Source organism: Cyprinus carpio, chromosome B21, assembly GCF_018340385.1.
Source record: "Cyprinus carpio isolate SPL01 chromosome B21, ASM1834038v1, whole genome shotgun sequence".
NCBI classification, from domain to species: Eukaryota; Metazoa; Chordata; class Actinopteri; order Cypriniformes; family Cyprinidae; genus Cyprinus; species Cyprinus carpio.
The window spans coordinates 7,016,965-7,037,826 of NC_056617.1; the positions used below are offsets into that span (position 1 = coordinate 7,016,965).

Here is a 20,862-nt window from a genome sequence, read left to right on the forward strand (position 1 = left end):
TACACATTTACTTAGCATAAAAAGTTCAAAAGAACAGAAATCATTTGTAACGTTGTAAATGTCTTTACTGTCACTGTCACAAGCATCCTTTCTAAATCTTACTGACCATTAACTTTTGAACGGCAGCGTAAATGCTGCATACAGCACAATCGATGTATAAAATCTCACTTTTTATAGGACATCAATGAAAAGACAATTATGGAAAATGTCACACAGAGTGACCAAGCGGAATCCTTCACTCTTACAGGTGACTTATCTGGAGGCGACAGACTAACCTTCTCTCTGTTGCTGAGGGATGATGGGAGGCGGCTGGGGAAAGGCCTGGCTGATCTGTCCATATGCAGCGGGGAAGGCTGCTGAGACACACACACACAAACACACACATGCGCCAATGTGTCAGATAACATACACACACACACTTCACACCTCTTATTCCAGCACACGTAGACACAGCGCATGCACTTTTTATTAACTCGGAAGCAGGAGAATCACAAACAGCCTCCTTTTGAGTGACAGACCTGCATATTGTTGGACTCCGGCGTAGGCCTGCTGTAGGGGGTCTGCTGCAGTGGGACTCTGAGCTGCGGAAAGAGAGAGACGAGAGCATTACAGACACAGTCGGGGTCACTGAGTGCGTTTGAGAGTGTTCGGGCAGAGCTGTGCGCCAGGAATGAGCTTACCTCACTTCCCTCCCCCTCACCGTTCACCCCCAAACAATTAAGCCGTGGCGCTCGCACTGGGCCCTGCCAAGCTTCCCTGCTGCCCGAGAGTTGGAAAGACAGCCGGAGAGTGTACGGAGAACAATATAGATCTACGGCTCTACATGGCACATCAATCAGCTGAGAGCTTTCACAGTAATAAAGGCAATTCAGGCCCGGCCCGCAATGCTCTGTTCTAAACACCGATACACATACTCACAGCCTGGTAACTTAACGCTGCTAAAACACTAACACGGTAAACACTGCAGCATCCACACTCAGGATTTGGTGTTTGGAGCTCATCTGAATAACATTTCACTTAAAAGCTGGGAGAATTCAGCCAGATATGAACATCCTGTCATCATTTACTCACCCTCATGTTATTCCAAACCTGTATGCACAAAAAAGAAAATGAAGACGGCCTAGATTTTCAGTGAATTACACTGGCTTTCTGCAATACTTGGTCACAGATGTCATATTTCCTAATATTTTTTGTCATCCATGGCAATTCTGTTTATCAGACTGCTAACCTGGGGAACTGAAAGCAATGCAACTTTCAAATATCTCGTATTACACTGTGGACTCTTGTTTTATTTAAATGCAATTAGTGCCATCATTTTAGTTATCAACTGTATTGATCGAGAAAATTACATCTGAGAACTTCAGTTTTAATATTAATGTAATGTTGCAGTGTTTGTTTTGTTAGGCAGATCTTTTTGTACACAAATTGAAGATAATAGTTAAAAAGATAAAATAATTTCTAATATATTATATAGACGTTATTATACTATTTTGCATATTGATATGCGGTTCAGTAAATGATAAAATGTAATTTTTGGGGTAAATTGGCCCTTTAAAGGGAACAGTTCAATGAGAGTCGTTGGTCCAATGCTTTTGCAGAAAATATATATTTTTTTAAACTATATCACCAGAAATATATGTAGGTAAATAAATAATAAACATATTAATGTTTATTATATGTATTGTAATATTAGTGAATATAAATAAAAACTATTTAAATGTCATACTTCATTTAGTGAAAAACATGCATTAATTTTACATTTCAATGTAAGCAAGACTTTTGTTGTATTTTTAATTCTCTTCAATTTTATTGTATTTTTTTTTTTTTTCAAAAATCCGTGAAAAAAAAAATCTAATATAGCTATTTAGCTATATATTAATATATATTAATATATTACATATTATCAAAATAAATTGTGTCATTATTTGTTGGATAGGAAGAAAATGTAAACTAAGCTGAATAATAGCAACGTTGCCTACTGTAGACCTGCTTATAAATCTTTTAAATTTTGAACTTTGCAAAACTGACACTGTTATTGAACTAAACTGAATCAATACTGAACTGACTCGAGTTGAACACTGTTGTCTTCTGTAGAGCTGCTTATAGCAAAAAATTCATTTCGTAATTGATCAATTCTGCAATGACATTATCTTTTTTTCCTTTTTATTACTGTGAAGCTTTGACACAATCTGTATTGTATAAATGTGACGACTCAGTGGTTCAGTGATGGTTGTTGTGTATCCTAATGGATACTGTAAAGTACAGGGCTGCTAACCAAAAGCCTGTAGGATTGAACTCCGGAAGGTGTGAGCATGACCTCTTGCCCTTGAGCTTTAAATGAAAGCGTCTGCCAAATACAATGCATGCACATATAACTATAGCCACACTACAACAACAACATCACTCTACAAAGCTGACGACACCAAACAAACACGAAGAAACTACTCACATGTCTTTCACTCCCTCTGTCTACTGTATAGCGTATACACACACACACACACACACACCAGACACACACAGTAAAACAACACTGCACGACACTAACGTCTGAGGGAGTTCTATACCTTCTGATAGAGACGACAGGAAGCAGCTTCCCTGAACCCCAAAACAACTTCTCTGTGCCACGCCCAGGCCGCCCTTCTCCGAGTCTTCCCTAAACACCACTTCCTGCAAAACTGGGATACAGGCATTTGCTTTTCTTTGTGGCACTGGATGTGAAAACCACTCTATAACACGAAAACTCACACTGTGACAGCTAACAGCCGACCACTGGCATTTCCAAACGTGGAAACTTCCAGAAACATGTTATTCACATGCTTTAGTGTTTAATAAAAGACTGCTGACTCGTCAAATAGAAGAACACTTATATTCCTAAACACACAAGTAAACTGTGCACAATATAAACTGCTTTATGTACAAACATAACATTAGATTATACTGCAAGAAATACTGACATTAATTGTCAAAATAGGATGACGACATTCAAATGTTACTGTTTATTATTAGTCCTGTATATTACTATTTAAAAAGTAACCATAATGTTCTGAGTTTTAACTAGAATTTAAGGTTCAATCTGCCATATTTCTGCTGTGTATCTGTGAATGAGAGCATGTAGTACCTGGGTAAGGATGGATTCCATTGGTAAACATTGCCTCCGCTGGGGCCTGGCCATTGGCCTGAGGAGGAGGCAGCCCTGTGAAACCGTTGACACTAATTGGAGATTGAATGCTGGTCACCGTGGGAGCCGTGATGCCAGGGGGTGTGCTTCCACCTGGGGGCGGGGCCAAGAAGAAGAGAGCATATTTTGAATATTCATAATATTTACCTAATGGATTTGCTGGGCATAGAGTATATATATAATTAAAAATAATTAACATCATTCTTTAGTGAAAAACAATGCGCAAAACATTAATTATTTTTATTTTAAACTTTTTTCTAAATTGGCTTTTGCATTTTATATTTTTCATTTTTGCAAGAATTAAAAACAAACAAAAAACTTCTTACAATTACCTCCTACATTTACCATTTTAATTCCTGATTAAAAAAAAACACCTTTCTGAAGCCTGAGCTCAATCAGAATAATTTAGGGTTCAAATCTTCATGGGACCAATTATTGACCAGGCATTACTCATATTGTAGAAAAATAACATTTTATTGGTTTAAACAAAAAACAAGGTCAAAAATGCAGTGACTGAAGGGGTTAAGTCACTTTAGAGCATACATAAATCGAATATATATTAAATGTTATCAAAATAACACTTTACAACAAGGTCTCATTAGTTAATGTTTGTTAATGCCCTAAATAACTTTAACTAACATTGAGCAATACATTTGTTACAGTATTTATAAAACTTTGTTAACATTAATAGTTAATAAATATACAAGTGTTCACTATTAATTCATGTCAGCTCAGTTCTATTAAATAATGATAGATACAACTTTTGATTTTAAAATAATGTATGTTAAGTATCACTCTTAACTAATGCAGTTAGCTAATATTAACAAATGAAAACTTATTGTAATTTTTTTGTTAATTTTATTAATACTTATTAATAATGAATTGCTTCACTATTTATTTTAATATTCATACGTCTTCATTTTTAATTGTTTAGAAGCCTGTTAAAGAACCAAGTATGCACCTATTCTATTAAATTCATATGACCTATATATATATCTATGGTTCTTTCCAGAAGAAAAAAAAAAAAAAAACTGTCAAACTATTTTCTATGACTTGGGGGGTGGGTGAGCAAAAATGATAGCCATGAATAATTAAAAGACTTTAAAGCTGAAACCCATACTGTCTGGGAATGTCTGCATGTGTGTGTGCGTGCGTGTGTTTCCTGACCTGATGTTGGGGTCATGGGAGCCCCTGGGAGGCCATTGATGGTGGCCATGTGTTGCATCTGTGCGGCAGCAAAAGCTGCCATAGGGCTGAGATATCCTCCCTGACCCACTGATGCCATCAGCGCTGCCTGCTGCTGAACCTGACGGCCAAAAGCACACACACACACCACTTCAAATATATACATATAATACCATGCCAAGACAACATAATCACATAATGCATGGAGCACTGTGTATAATCAAGACTTTAGAGTCAACAGATTTTTCCACTGAGACGCTGCAGTTTTGTTGGGAATAGTGCGTAATGAGAGAGAGAGAGAGAGAGAAAGAGAGAGAGAGAGAGAGAGAGAGAGAGAGAGAGAGAGAGCTCTTGCCTGTGCATAGGCACCGTACGCTCCAAACTGCAGGGCCATCGGATTGAAGATGCCCATCTGACCGGCCATCTGCTGCATACGTCGAATGGTCCGTTCCTTATCTGTGTCTGCAAACTTCACCACCAGGCTGGAAGAAGCACCCTGAAACACACACACACACAAAATGAGGATCCTTTGTGCTAATGATACAAAAGTGCATGATCACATGTGCTGGCACTCACAGGCATGGTTTGGCTGCCGTGTAAAGCACTAATAGCGGCCTGAGCTTCTGCATGAGTGGAATACTTCACAAACGCACAACCTGAAGAGAGAGAGAGAGAGTAATAACTGTCAAAAACACCCTCTTTGACATTTACAGACATTTCTAGGCCTCCATATCTTATTTTTTTGAGTTTCAGCAAAATAAAAAAAAGAAAATGCTGATAGAAAACAGGTAAGATGACCCTCTAACTGGCTCCTGGAACAAGAAGCCATGTTCTTTGAACTCCACAAATGATTTTTTTTATAATATATATTTTATTATGTATAATAAATAGTTTCCTTACTATAATGAGAAACATTTCCACATTTCTGAAGGGGCATATTATCCCATTTGACTAAACAAATAAAATTTATGTAAGAGTGCACCTTTAGAAACAGATAAATATAATATAATGAATATTAACGTACAGACTTAAAAATAAACTTCAACCATTTTAAGACAATCAGACTGAACTAGCCAATAACCTTTGCTGTTTCCGTCAGGACCTCTGAGGATGGTGCACTCCTCAATGCTCCCGAAGGACTCAAAAAGGCGCCGCACGTCGTCCTCACATTGCTGCTTATTCAGCATGCCAACGAAGAGTTTTCTGTCTCTGAAACAAACACAGAGAAGCTGTTACAGACTACACAGGACAACAACATCTGTCTGCTCTCTTGTGTTACTGCTCATTTCAGTACATCCACACCGCCCCTTTTTTCTGTCTACTATATTTTATATACTGTTTGCATTTTCTTCACTATTTGCAAAAATTGAGTGTTTTATTCTTAAAGACAACTGAATCCCATAATAATGCTCAAGCATGCGGTCGGTGAGTACTGTAAAATTAAAAGTCACCAGTACTACAGTGCAACAGCGCAAACAAACTTATTCAAATAAACAGAAGCTCTTTGAACACATTCACTCAATCAATCCCACAATGCATGCTTTTTAGCCACCTAATATACAATTATCTGAGTCTAAATCCAGAAAAGCACTAAAAAAGCCTGTCGGTGCTACTGTATAATGAAATGACTTTATGAGCGAGATATCTGTGGAGAACCTTTCGCCTAGTCGATTCTGCCACCTCAGGAGTCCTTGTTTATTGTTTGTGCGTTTATTTATCAGATTATGTAGACATTATTGAATTACACATCAGCGTGAGGGGAACAAAAGCGCTATTGTTTCAGGGTTTCATTAGGCTGTAATTGCAGTGTCAATGCGGCTTGTTTTAAACTCAAGACAAGGCACAGAGTTAAAAAACAAGGCACATATTTATAGGACACCAAAGGAATTGGACTGGATATGACATGCACACACACATTTATCTTACCATCTAAATGGTGACATACCCTAGACATCTATTGTTTTTTAATAAACTATGCTATAAATATAATAATGTAATTTTAATTATTACAGACTTATAACAATTGTGTGTAAATTGTTATAGGTAAAAGTGCTTTAAGCAACTGAACATTCTGTTTGATAATGAGGCTCAGTTTGCGCAGGTAAACTTGTGTATGTGTAATGTATAATGTGTGTGTGTATGATGGATGATGTAGCAGAGATATTAATGAGCACTACTGTGTATGAGTATGTGTGTTCATGTGTTTGTCCAGGCCTGCCGCTCACTAACATGCTCTGACAGGGTGTCCTTGCCCAGTCAAAAAGACTAATCTCTAGTCCGGCCTCTCTCTGTGGGGAATGTTTACAAGTGCGCTGCTCATATGCAGGGTAAGACGCATACACGACACAGGTAACAGGAATGCCACCGGAGATAGCAAAAATTTAAACGATCTACAAAATGCATTTGATTTAAAGGGATACTCCACCCCAAAATGAAAATTTTGTCATTAATCACTTACCCCCATGTCGTTCCAAACCCATAAAAGCTCCGTTCAATTTAAGATATTTTGGATGAAAACCGGGAGGCCTGTGACTGTCCCATAGACTTTCAAGTAAATAACAGTGTCAAGGTCCAGAAAAGGTATGAAAGTCATCGTCAGAATACGCCATCTGCCATAAGATGTGCAATCTGGGTTATATGAAGTGATGGGAACACTTTTTGTAGGCTAAGAAAACAAAAATAACAACTTTATTCAACAATTCCTTTGTCAGCAGTCTCCTCTGTGTCTCTCCATATCACCGTATGCTGCATATGCGATTCTGTATCATCCGCTCCACATGGATGCGCTGTTTCTACATGTATTTAGCTTTGATTTAAAAGAAAACAGTGCATCCATGTGGCGGGTGATACAGAAGAGCATACGCAGCATACGGTGATATGGAGAGACACAGAGGAGACTGCTGACAAAGGAATTGTTGAATAAAGTCGTTTTGTTTTCTTTGCTTACAAAAAGTGTTCCCGTGGCGTCATATAACCCAGATTGCACGTCTGATGGCAGATGGAGTATTCTGACGATGACTTTCATACCTTTTCTGGACCTTGACACTGTTATTTACATGGCAGTCTATGGGACAGTCACAGGCCTCCCGGTTTTCATTCAAAATATCTTAAATTGTGTTCCGAAGATGAATGGAGCTTTTACGGGTTTGGAACGACATGGGAGTAAGTAATTAATGAGTATGATTAGGTGGAGTATCCCTTTAGGGTAAATCAACAGCATAAAGTAAAAAAAAAAAAAAAAAAAAAATCATGTTATAACTTTAATTTTTATACTATGAATTATATGAATCACACATACGCATATTTGAGAAATGATTGTATGATTAAATTGAGGATGGTTTCTGTGCGACATTTTATAAATGAGGCCCATGAACTACAAGCTAAATCTGATTTGATGTAAATCAAAAGTATGAATAAGCAAACAAACAAATTATATATTTTTTTTACAAATAGAAATGTCAAAATTAGATGGAGTGAAAATTGTTTACAAATGTCAAATTTAATAGATTAAAATAATACTTTAAAAATAATTTATATTTTTTAAAATAGAAATGTCAAATGAGAGGAAGTGAATGTGAAGACAAATGATCTACAAGCTGTATTTGATTTAAGTTAAATTTGCGTAATCAAAGATAAAATAAATAAATAATACATTTTATTTTATAAATTAAAATTAACATTTTTGGATGAATTAAAATTCAATAATAATAAATTATTTTAATTAGGAATGTCAAATGAGAGGGAGTGAATATGAAGACATGAACTACAAGCCGAATTTGATTTAAAGTAAATTATTTTAAAAAATATATATATAATAATTAAAATAAAACAAATTCAGTCCTTCTTCCCTTTGGGCTATAAATAAATCCAGCAGTCTGTTTCACACAACTTGCCAATAATTTATATGTAAATAATTTAAACCTTGAAAATGACAACCAGCTGTTGTCCACTGATTTAAGGGCTTGAGGATTTTTTTCAGGGTTTGGTTAAGGCCTCTGATTGATTGACAGGATTGTTGTTCCAGGAACAGCTAGGGTCACTCATCTATAAACATGTCCTACATGTAGATCCCATTGTGCACATTTCCTGATAATAGTGTGACAGAAAATGCTATTTTGTTTAGGACAACAAGTCTTTCGTTAAGTTGTTTGTAACCCGTGTCTCCAACTGTTTGCTCTCATTCTCTCTGATATCCATCCTTATTTGTCTCTTATGACCAGCCCCCACCTCCTTGTCTTCTTTCAAACTTTCCTTCAAGTCTCTTTCTGTCTTTGTGTCTCTCACTTCCTTTCCTTGTCGTTCTCACTTTGACCTTTAGATCTCTCTCTCCATCCTGGCGTTTCACTTTAAATGACTAGTGAATGGATCGGTCGGGGATGGCACATCGGTTTTGCCAGTGGAATCAGAGGGCTTTGCAGGGACATATATTGCGTTTTTACAGGGCTAACAGGGGGATAAATTCAGCTGTCCATCACGACGAAGACAACTGATCTGTCAAGTGTGAGTAAAGGAAGACACTCTCAATTAGAGGAAAGAACGTATGGCATGAAATGAAGGGAGAGACTGTGAAGGAGAGAAAGACTCTTCTATGTGTATGTCTCGCTCTCTCTGTGGGTCCATCAATCTTGGTTATCTGGAAAAATTGACCCAAAAAGGTGGGAAAGACGAGCTATGTCTCACCAAACTTCTTCCACTTTGTCTGTTAGTGACACACAGACACACATGCAAAGTCAATCTCACTCCCATGGACACACACACACACACACCCACACACACACTTACAAATAAGTATTTAAAACAAATAAATAAATAGACAGATCTATTCTATTAATAAAGCATTCTATTCAAAATATTATTTCATATGATGATTTTTACATCCTAAGTCACTGAAATTCTTAATAAAATAAAATAAAATAAAATATAAAATAAAATAAGCCAAGGGATAAAAAAAAATAAAAATGTAATTGTGATTTTTTATCTCACAATTCAGACTTTTTTCTTTTTAAAAATCTTTTTAAATCTGTTTATACAATTCTGAGAAAAATTAAGAATTATGAGACAAAGTCAAAATTGTGGGATATAAACTTTTGTGAGGGAAAAAGTAAGAACAGTGAGATAAAATTTTAATTACAATTACAATTTTTTTTTTAACATAGTGGTGGAGACAAAAAAAAAAGTCAGAGTTGATATAAAAAGGTACAATTTTGTTTTTAATAGTTTATCCCAATGGCGGAAATCAACTTTGATAGATAATCAAAATATGCAAATAACAAAATTTATATCAAAAATAGTTTTCTTTAAATGTAAATTTCATTTTAACAACGTTATTTCTTCTGTCCATAATTTTTTGTTTCCCTGTCACACCACCATTTGCCTCAAAATAATTCATTTTAAATGACATAATGAAATGTGACATTTGAATTTCGAGAAGCCATAAATAAAATACTAACACTAAACATAATAAATTACTTATTTGTTTTCCATTTACACTTTTAAGAATCCTTAAATAAGTAGTTTTATAGTAAAATAAATTTACTATAAAACTACTATACTATATTCTTTCCTACAGCATCCATACAAAAACTCACAAAAGTGTGTGATCGTGTGTGCGCATCACAACTAAAACTAAAAAAAGTAGCTCTCCCAGCACATCAGTGGAGGGTAATAATCAGACAAAAAGAGTGACCCACACTTATGTAAGGAGTATGAGGGCTGGCCCAAGATCCTCTGGGGCCCTGTAAGACTGTCGGGTCTCATTGAGGTGCGTCATTATCTATGACACTTAAGAAGGGGACATCTACCGGTAATGGTGACACTGATTTAGAGTGACAGGAAGGTGGGAGGAGAAATAGGAAAGGAAGAAGAAAAAAGAGAATTGGAAATCTACCTCCCCTGCTCTCACTGTCAGCTGGCTTCACCTGGATTGGCCTGTTCATCTGTGCAACAGAGAGAGAAGAACGAGGGAGGGGAAAAGACAGGACAGATAGAAAGAAGAGGGGAAAAGACAAGAGAAGACATTAGATTTGTAGATGAGCACAAAAACTATTCAAGTGTAGTGTTCACATTTACAGTTTGTATCAATACGGTGGTATATGAGCCATTCCATTACTATTTGTGCCCATAATGTCTGATGAAATGCCCACAAAAACCTTGAATGTGTTCAATCAAAATGATGAAATTATTCTTTGCAAAGTATTATTTCATGTCATACAGTTATTGATTTTTTTAAATAAAAAAGATTAATTTACTGTACGTAATTCAAATTTAATTAAACATATTCCTTTAAAAATATTATTTCCTTAATTATTAAAAAATTATAATAAAAAGAATAAGCTTAAATATGTTTATTCAGAAATTATCATAATTATTTTTACATGCCCAATTCATCAACATTTTTTATCAATTAAATTATTGAAATTTAATGATAACTTATTCTATTAAAAATATTATTTTATGTGATGATTGTTGCATGCCAAGTTATCACATTCTTGTAAAAATAAAAAAATAAAAATCTTAAATATGTTTCATTTTATGATTTTACATACCCATAGTCAGAAATGTACAAAAAATATACATTGCCTGAAAAATCAAAATAATAAAAATTTTACTAAAAATAGTTTTCTAATAATTAATGATTCATATCTTTAAATTAGATTAATATTTAAATTGATTTCAGCAAGAATACTTCTCTCTATGAATTTAGATTTTCCCCATCATGCCATCATTTTCCTCGAAAAAAAAAAAAAAAAAAAAAAATTTAAATGACATAATGAAGAGGAAGTGACATCATTTGAGTTTTGAGGAGCCAAGTTCAAAGTTGGAAACTTCTCATCTCATTTAATATTCATAAATTGTTGTTCTGTCATGCTTGACACAATTTCTCAAGCATAACATATCCAACCTGGCACACGAAACAGTCAAACAGAATTGCCCCCCACCCCCCTTCTATTTATAGATTTGAATCATTTGAATACCTAAATAAATAGAAAGCCATAACCTTATACCATCACCATAACTGGTGAGCTGCTGCAATTGTTGTGTGAAATGTTCCACCCCAACACAGAATATATCACCATATTATAAACTTGAGATTATGTAAATCAATTTATTAACACTTAAAAATATTTTTGTCTTATCGGATAATGCAGAAAAAAAGGAAAAGGCAAATGTTTCTTAGAATGACTCATTTACAGTTGTACAACACAACAGAGTAAACGTCAGACACACAAAGCATTATTAAAAGAAATGCAAGTCAAAGCATGCTACACATTTGCATACATCTCTGTTCATGTGTATGAATATCACTTGTGTGTGTTGGCGAGTGTGTGAGGTCTCACTAAAAGTGTTTTGTTCTGCTTCCTTCACTCGTGGCAGATTCCCGACCGACTCTGGCTCAATAATACATGTAAGCCACGGAACGGTCTGCGGCAATCAATTTTTAATAATGCCAATTGTCACGCTGCCAGCAGGAAGGAGACGAGAGGAGGGGAACGGATCCTGGCATAGGCCTTACAGACAATCGCTCAGGGCACTGCCCCCGCAAATAAGACACAAACTCCTCTTCTCTATCGCTCATCCACAGCAGTTTACTCCTGGAAATGAGTTGTGACGTAGCAGGTATGTTTTTATGAGTAGCTTCTACACCCCCTCACTGTCTGCATCGTACAAAACATAAAAAGTCCTTGAAGAGAAAGTCTCTTCATCTGCTAAAAGCCAAAAACAGGGGAAGCATAACAGCAGCGTATGGTAGCCTACAGTACAAGTCAAATTTATCAAATCAAATCAAGTCAAATCAAATGTTCCTTGGCTCCAGATATATATCCATTTATATGACATTGCAATTTGTTTGGTTTAATAAAAAAGGTACATTTCTGCCTAGCCATGTGACCACAGATAATTATTTTATTTGTAGTTTAAGTACATTATGTCTTTGCAACATTGAGTTATTTTTTAGTTACAAAATCCTAATTTTATTTTCAAATAAGGAATGCAGTTTTACATCTTTGATGCGAGTCACGAAAATACTACGCAATAAGTTGTTTTCATTATTCAACAGAAAGTGACACAAAAATGCAGTTAATGTTCTTTACAGCAGTTTTCAATAAAATCGTACAATAAAGTAAATCCTTTATTGTCCTTTCCACTCATTTTTTATTTAATTTGGACAAAATTTAGCATCTGCTAAGTTAATAAATATGTTACTCTACATGATTAAATGCCAGCATTCTGTAACAATAAGCAGAAAAATAACTCTTAAAATATTAAACAACTGGTTATAGTAATACAATGGCAATTATGAAATGCTGCAGATGTTTTAATGTTTAATGCTTCATAAAATAATATTTTATTGAAAACTTGCACTATTGTTCAAAAGTTAAGGGTTTGTAAGATTTTTTAATGGTTTAGAAGAAGCATTTTATGCTCACCAAATCTGAATTTGTTTGATCAAAAATACAACAGAAAGAGTAAATATTATTACAATTTAAAAGAACAGTTTTCTATTTGAATATATTTTAGAATGTAATTTATTTTATTTGTGTCATTACTCCAGTCTTCAGGGTCACATGATCCTTCAGATATCATTCTAATTGCTGCTCAAGAAACATTTCTTATCATCAATGTTGAAAAGAGTTATGCTGCTCTATTTGTGTGGGAAAAAAGTTATGCCTTTTTTCAGGATTTTGTGATGAATAGAAAGTTCAGAAGAACAGCATTTATAAGAAATAGAAATCTTTTTTAACATCATAAATGTCTTTACTGTCACTTCTAATCAATTTAATGTGGCCTTGCTGAATAAAGTATTTTCTTTAAATGACTTTGTTATAACAAACCTCTGAATGAGAGTATAAAAGTTTGCGTGTGCATTTCTGTGCTCGTGCTTGTTTATGCATAATAACGATAAACTAATTAAATACCCTGCAATGCCAATAAACCACTAATTATGTTTATTAAAGTCATCTTCCAACTGCATATTTTACTGGACTCACAGTGACTCATTTACGACAGAAAAATACCCACAGTGCACCTGGTCAGCACACCTGTGGCATCCTGGCTCCGGTCCAGACCAACACCTCTGAGGTTTCTTACTTCATAAAGTTCACTTCTTTTTCAGACCTGATCACTCACTCCTTATTTTTCTCCATCCCCAGCATCCTCCTCTTTTATTGGCAGTAAAGCCCAGCTAAAGTTTTTAATGTGTCTTGATGCATTATTTATTTTACCATGGCTGCTGACAGTGAGGGAGGAGGGAATAGTGAAAAGAGAGAGAGAGAGCAATGGAGAAAGAGAGGTAGATCTGGACATAGATCGGGGAGCAGAGCAAGGTCACAGCCACACACACACACACACACACACACACACACACACACACACACACACACACACACACACACACACACACACACACACACACACACACACACACACACACACACACACACACACTCACAGCCTTTGTATCCCAGCAGGCCTCTACTCACATACATTTTAATGTTTCCCTCCCAATGGCACAAATGGACTCTGCTATGTGTGCTAATTGTGTTCCCCCAACCAGAATCTATCCCCCCATGAGAGAGACACACTCGTACAAGAGCATTTCTCACACACTCATGGCTTTTATGCATCCTGACAGAGGGACATGCATGAAATTAACTCACATTGCAGGGTGAATCTGATAGGTACATGTGGAATGATATCTAGTGCACACTCACACAAATCTCCTAGTAAGTGTCTTGTGAGTTTAAATTACAAATGAACTATAAATTTATTCTATTAAAAATAGAACTTTTTGTTAAATTTTACATCCCATTGTGGTCATCAAAATTCTCTAAAAATGAAAGAATTTGTAAAAAAAAATGCTTAAATATATTCATTTAAAATTAATCATAAACTTATTCTTTTAAAAAATATTATTTTGTGTGATTAATTTTATAGTCAGTGAAAATCTTTTTATAAATTAAAAAGCTTAAAAATGTTAATTTTAAATTAATTAAGCTGTTTCTATTTATATATATATATATATATATATATATATATATATATATATATTATTAAAGGGATACTTTTGCGGGAGGTAAAATTGTCATTAATCACTTACTCCAATGTCATTCCAAACCCGTAAAAGCTCCGTTCGTCTTCGGAACACAATTTAAGATATTTGGGATAAAAACCAGGAGGCTTGAGACTACTATTTGAGCATACGCAGCATACATTGATATGGAGAGACACAGAGGAGACCGTTGACAAAGGAATTGTTGAATAAAGTCGTTATTTTTGTTTTCTTCGCTTACAAAAAGTGTTCCCGTTGCTTCATATAACCCAGATTGCATGTCTGATGGTAGATGGAGTATTCTGACAACAACTTTCATACCTTTCAGGGACCTTGACACTGTTATTTACTTGGAAGTCTATGGGAAAGTCACAGACCTCCTGGTTTTCATCCAAAATATCTTACAGAGCTTTTACGGGTTTGGAACAACATGGGGGTAAGTGATTAAAGACAAAATTAATGCGGATTTTTAAATACGCATAAAGTCATCGAAATTCCTGTATACACTAAAAAAGCCTAAATATTATTTAGATTTTTTAAATTAAATATTATTAAAATATTACTAATATGTGTGATTTTAAAAACTTAATCATTGAAATTCTTTCAAAAATGTAAAAAAATAACAAACATACATTGCCATGATAATCAAAATAAAAAATAGTTCTCTAAAACTATTTAGATATTAATATTTAGAGAGTGTTTCTCTCACACATAGCTTTTATGCATCCCGACAGGAGGACATGCATGAAACGCGCTCACATTCCCAGGGTGAATCTGACAGGTACATGTGGAATGAGATCTAGTGCACCCTCAGTACGCATGTTAAAACTGAATGTGATGGCATGTCATATAACTGAGCTGAATGAAACATAATGTGGCATTTGGAGACATTTGTCACTGTGTTGCGCCACAGGCTTCCACATTACTTCCAAATTGTGATTTCAGAGGCCCCTAGAGGACTTTCATCTGCTACCTCTAGATGGCAGCATTGAGCAGACCAATTTTTAGCCTTCCCGAGCTCCACATCACACATTCTGAGAGGGCAAAACCTTTTACACAAAGGAACAGAAAAGTAGTAGAAGCAGAAATGGCCTTCTGCACATGTACGGGTAGACACGGACAAAAACGAGTGTGCAAATCCACTCAAATCCATACAAATTTACCCTTCCATATAAATATATTACCACAAAAACATACTTTTCTGTCTCTTTGCCTCACAGTCACACCCTCACCACACCAGAAACCTTCTGTCTCCATCTGTACAGGCCCCGCCATCCATATCTCCGCCACTGAGCCACAGCATGGCATGGCCTTATGGTGATGTAACTCTCTGGCATGCTGGCACACACACAAACACACACACAAGCCGGGCTAAACGGCCACAGAAACGTACGCGCTGAGGGAGTGTCTTCCACCATGGGGTTCTTTTTTCCTCCTGTTAGCCCATTCTAAAGCACTCCAGAAAAGATTTGGAACAACATGAGGGTGAATAAATGATGACAGAATTCCATTTTTTAGCTGAGCTATTCCTTTAAGGCTAGTGTTTATGAAGCTTGCAACTGATCCTACAAAGTAACTGGTAAGCGATGTCAAAATAGCAAAACCAAATTTAGTTATGTAAAATATCCTACAGTATGTGACCCTTTCTTGCTCTGTTTTGATAAATGGAAAGCATGCAATGAATAATCTATCACTTTTTCCTCTGCTCTCCCAGGGAAAAATAAGTATGATGAATATCACAGCCTTTATATTCAAATACAAACGGCTGGGCTGTCTTTAAAATACTGTTACAGTGAGGCTTTGAATTGCAGTCACGTAGCAAGAGCAGGGAGCAAACTTTTCTACAAACTAAGGCAGAAAAAAATTAATTGTTAGTTTATTATAGTAGTAGGAATAATATTATTTTTTTTTTTTCACAAAGGGATGAGCGTGCTCTTTCAGGGTTTGTGGAGGAGGAGGTAATTCTTGAAGGATGAGCTACCCTGCCTTTGTTGTGCCGAGCTCAGATTGCATTGAGAGTCATTCAAGACACGAGAGCCAGCAAACAAATACTAAATAAAAACATAAAGATAAATTATAAATCTACAGTCTTGTGTTTTCCTGACCGACAAACAAGCAGAGAGTACACTGTAGAGTAGCAGAGCTCTCTACCAATGACAAGGCTTTTAAAACACTAGGGTCCAAAAATCTGAGACCACACTGAAAATCATATAAACCTTAAAATAACAATTCTTCAAAAATGAAAATTCTTCAAGTTGTTTCAAACTTGCATGAGTTTCTTTTTTCTGCTGAACACAAAATAATTTTCTTGTTTTAATAATGTGGGTCACCAAACATTTTCTGGTAGCCACTGACTTCAAAAGCATGGAAAAAATACTATGGAAGTCAATAGCTACCAGCAATGCTCTAAAAGCGAGTGAATAAAGTGAGTAAATAATGACAAACTCTTCATTTTGGGGGAAAGTTGCTTTGGATAGAAGTGAATAAATGTACTGACAATTTTAAGATTTTGTGAGATTTAAATGACATTTAAACATGATATAGACATTTTGAATGAGATTGAGACATTTAAAATTTTATGATATTAAAAATTAAGTTATGACATTATGTAATAATTACATATACATTAACATATATTTACATTATTACATTAGGCCTATATTAAATAAATACACATATCAAAAATGACTGTATAAAAATATATGCTATATATTGATTATTGTTTATATATTATATAAATATATGTGTGATAAAGATATTTTGAGACATTTTGACATTTAAAATCAAATTATGATACACACACATGCATTCATTTGAATTTATTAAATGAAGTACATTACATTACATTACATCAAATTATTGTATAAAAATATATATGGTTCTTATTTTTTTTGATTAAATTTAAAAACTATACAATTATACAATAATAACAAACAGAAATAACATATATAAATAGTTAAATAATGAAAACAGAATGCCACAAATAACTGTTTAGAAATAAATATATTTCATTCTTTTCTATTAAACATTATATTAATCATGTATATATAGCAAACCTGTCTTTACATAGCACATAAGTGCAGTTTTAACACCTCCTAACACACACAATTTAAATGATTAGTGTGTGTCACACATCTTGAATGAGGGTAGTAATCTGGTGGGAACATGCACGGCAACCCAGCGACCTCTACTCGAGCACAATTTCCACTTGGCACTCTTCAAATGTTACTTCCTGCTTCTGCTTTTTAAAGTTCCTCCTTCCCATTCAGCATAGCCTTATTTTACCCAGAGCACCAGGGGCATTTGCTAAAATTTGGATTTCACTGAATTATTAAACCACCACAGTGCCTATAACTCACACTCATTTTCCTTCCCTCTCTCTCTCACACACTGCAGCATGTCCTGAGGTAAGTCTTTAAAGCACCGGAGTCCCGTGGCTCCTTGTAACCTTCCCAAACGACACGGATGGCTGCCTCTTTAAACCCCTGCCACCGTCCTCCTCCTCTCCCGGCGCCCGGGACTCCCGTAAAAACCCTGCGCATTTTACACCTCCCGCAAAAGTGCTTTGCACCTCGAGAGCTTCCGAAGGGTTTCATTTAATGATCCAGGAGTGTAAAATATCGCATGGCTTTGGAGGCACGTCTATAAATTGAGTCAAATGAAAATGAGACAACTTTACCAGAGAGGGGGACAGGAAAGTGCTCCTTCAGGACCCGACCTGGTGTGATTTCAATCTGCACAGAAACTCTGCCATAACAGGTGCATTCGGAAGCACCTGGGTAATTAAGCAGAGAGACTATTTTTTTTGCCAGCAATGTGATTTGTGCACTTTATTGTGAAAAAGACTACTAGGAACTTAAATGTAATGTCACGCAATGAAAGACATCAGCTAATCGAACCCATAAAGACATGAATCTGCCATCTGCCTGTGAAATATTGACATTCATGGTTTTTCTCTGATCTGTTTAGTTCTGTTTCTCAGTGCATTTCTTGTCAGTATCTGCATCAATTTTTTTCCTTTCAGTTTGAATGCGATTAAAAATGACACAAAACAGCATTCACAACTCATTTAATTTCTATAAAAGGACTTTTCACAGAATATTTGCTGGGAAATAATGTATGCGTCAGGATTTGACTGGATCATGAAATCTGACATTACTGGTTAAAGGAACAGTTCACCCAAAAAATTAAAATTTGCTTAAAATGTACTCACCCTCAGGCCATATAAGATGTTAATGAGTTTCTTCAGTTTCTTCACCCCAACAGATTTTGAAAAATTTAGCATTACATCACTTGCTAACCAATGGATTCTAAATGGGTGCCATCAGAATGAGGGTCCAAACAGCTGATAAAAACACCACAATAATCCAGTCCATCAATTAGTAACGTTTATTAATTAACCATTAACTTTATTAATCCACAATTAACATCTTGTGAAGCAAAAGCTGCATCTCTGTAAGAAACAAATACAAAAACATTTGGATTCTTTCCACTTGTAAATGGTGCTTGATCTGTGCACATTTATCTCCTGATTTAGATAAGATGACTTATATCTGGAGAAAGCAATATTATGGAAATAGGACTCATATTTTAGCCGAAAGCAACAGTTTCAAAACTTCTTGATGTTGAATTTATTACACGCAGCTGTTTGCTTCACATGTTGTTAACTGATCAACTGTAGTCGTGGATTATTGTGATGTTTCTATCAGCTGTTTGGACTCTCATTCTGACGGCACCCATTCACTGCAGAGGATCCACTTGGTGAGCAAGTGATACTAAATTTCTGTTCTGATGAAGAAACAAACTCATCTACATCTTGGATAGGGAGAGAGAGCAGACTGTTCTTTTAATATTATTTATCCTCGCTCATGAGGGCTTGGTTTCATCAGCAGAAAAGGTTATGATTTTTTTTTTAAACATGCACTGATGAATCATGTACAGTAAAACCAGGGACATTATCTAGACAGTAATGGCATTACATTTTATTTTTCATATTATTTTTATGTTAATGAATGTGCTGTATTTAAGTAAATTAATTTTGGATTTTTTTCTGGAAGTTTCTTGTGTTACATAAGCTTTATAATCCTCAGTAAACTAATAGAGTTTTATTTTGACTATTTATAAAGTGCAACAGGAACTTGAGGTGAAACACACTCTAATGGGAATAAAGCTGAAACTGGATTTGAAACGAGAGATCTTTCACCTTTGCCTGTGAGGCTGTGTGAAAGTGAATAATGGCTATTTGATTTGTATCTTGTGACATGATAATATATAAACTCGACTTAGAAACACTTGGTTTTCGATGTTACAGACCTTAACCTAATGTATTACTGATGCTATCAAAACAGATTAGTGAGCAAAAGTTTAGCATGGCATTCAACATTGGCAACAAAAACATATAGGAATCATTTAACTTAAGCTTATTTATTTTTCACTCCTAATTACACACAATTAAACAGATAATCAATTATTTTGATTTTTCACTGACCAATATGTGAATAATAGACATATTAGCAACAGATAATCAACTGTACAAAATATATACGTTCAACTTTTTTAGTACCAGTCCCAACCTCTCGCTTTCTCTCTTCTGATCCAAGTGTTTCTCCAAGTGTGTGTGTGTGTGTGTGTGTGTGTGTGTGTGTGATGAGCTCATTAAAGTTGGGCCTAATCCATTAGAGAGGCAGATTACACATCACAAACACACACTCTCTCTCCCATCACTGCATAATTACACATATGAAAGCAATAAACAGCTGCAATAAGCTGCCTCCGGTCATTATGATAGTGACGATAAAAAGAGAACATTTATTTGACAACACGGGGGAAAGAGACAGACGTAGAGAAAAGAAGGAATATGTCCCTCTTTATTACATTACACTTCCTCGTTCTCTCTCTCTGTTGCTCACTCTCAGTAATGCAAAGCGTTGCGGTGTGTGGAGCGTAAAGTCTTGGTTGCAAATAAATCCTGCATTCTCTCAGAGAAGTAAACATAAATCACCGCACAACACCCCCTTGCCTTCCTTGTATTTGCTTTTACTTATCTAATGAATAAAAAATGAAAAACAAGCCCAAAAGCTGTCAAATTGGGGACTCTCTATCTCTCCTCCTCCTTTTTTCTGCATTTCCCCCTTTCTTTTTCTCCTCTCACTACCAAGACACAAAAGTGACGCTCTAAGTGGACTTGTGTAACTGCTTAGAGATTATTTATGAGCTTCATACTATTAGGGCTCTTGTGGTGTCTCACTTTATACACTTTTCCTTTCTCATTCTAAGCACTCTTTTGACTCTTTTCTGCCACCTTCTTCAATATGAAATCAAATGCACAGATAGACTAGTGGAAAAATATTTGGTTTTTACTGGGTCCGACATATTGTGTGGGCAACAAAAGTTTGCATATAGTTCCCGAAGTTTCTGAATTTAATTTTACTCTTGTCAATTTCCTTTCCTC

The 20,862-nt window shown here is 35.4% G+C and overlaps 1 protein-coding gene across 1 annotated transcript in view; it reads right to left on the reverse strand.

Annotated features, from left to right (window-relative positions):
* Window positions 1-20,862, reverse strand: part of celf4 (CUGBP, Elav-like family member 4) — an 89,442-nt gene that overhangs the window by 9,209 nt on the left and 59,371 nt on the right. Inside the window, 9 exon segments of the mRNA XM_042748074.1 lie at window positions 276-353; window positions 519-581; window positions 2,565-2,675; window positions 3,119-3,271; window positions 4,346-4,484; window positions 4,719-4,859; window positions 4,940-5,019; window positions 5,445-5,570; window positions 10,251-10,299. Coding sequence (XP_042604008.1) covers window positions 276-353; window positions 519-581; window positions 2,565-2,675; window positions 3,119-3,271; window positions 4,346-4,484; window positions 4,719-4,859; window positions 4,940-5,019; window positions 5,445-5,570; window positions 10,251-10,299 — 940 coding nt within the window.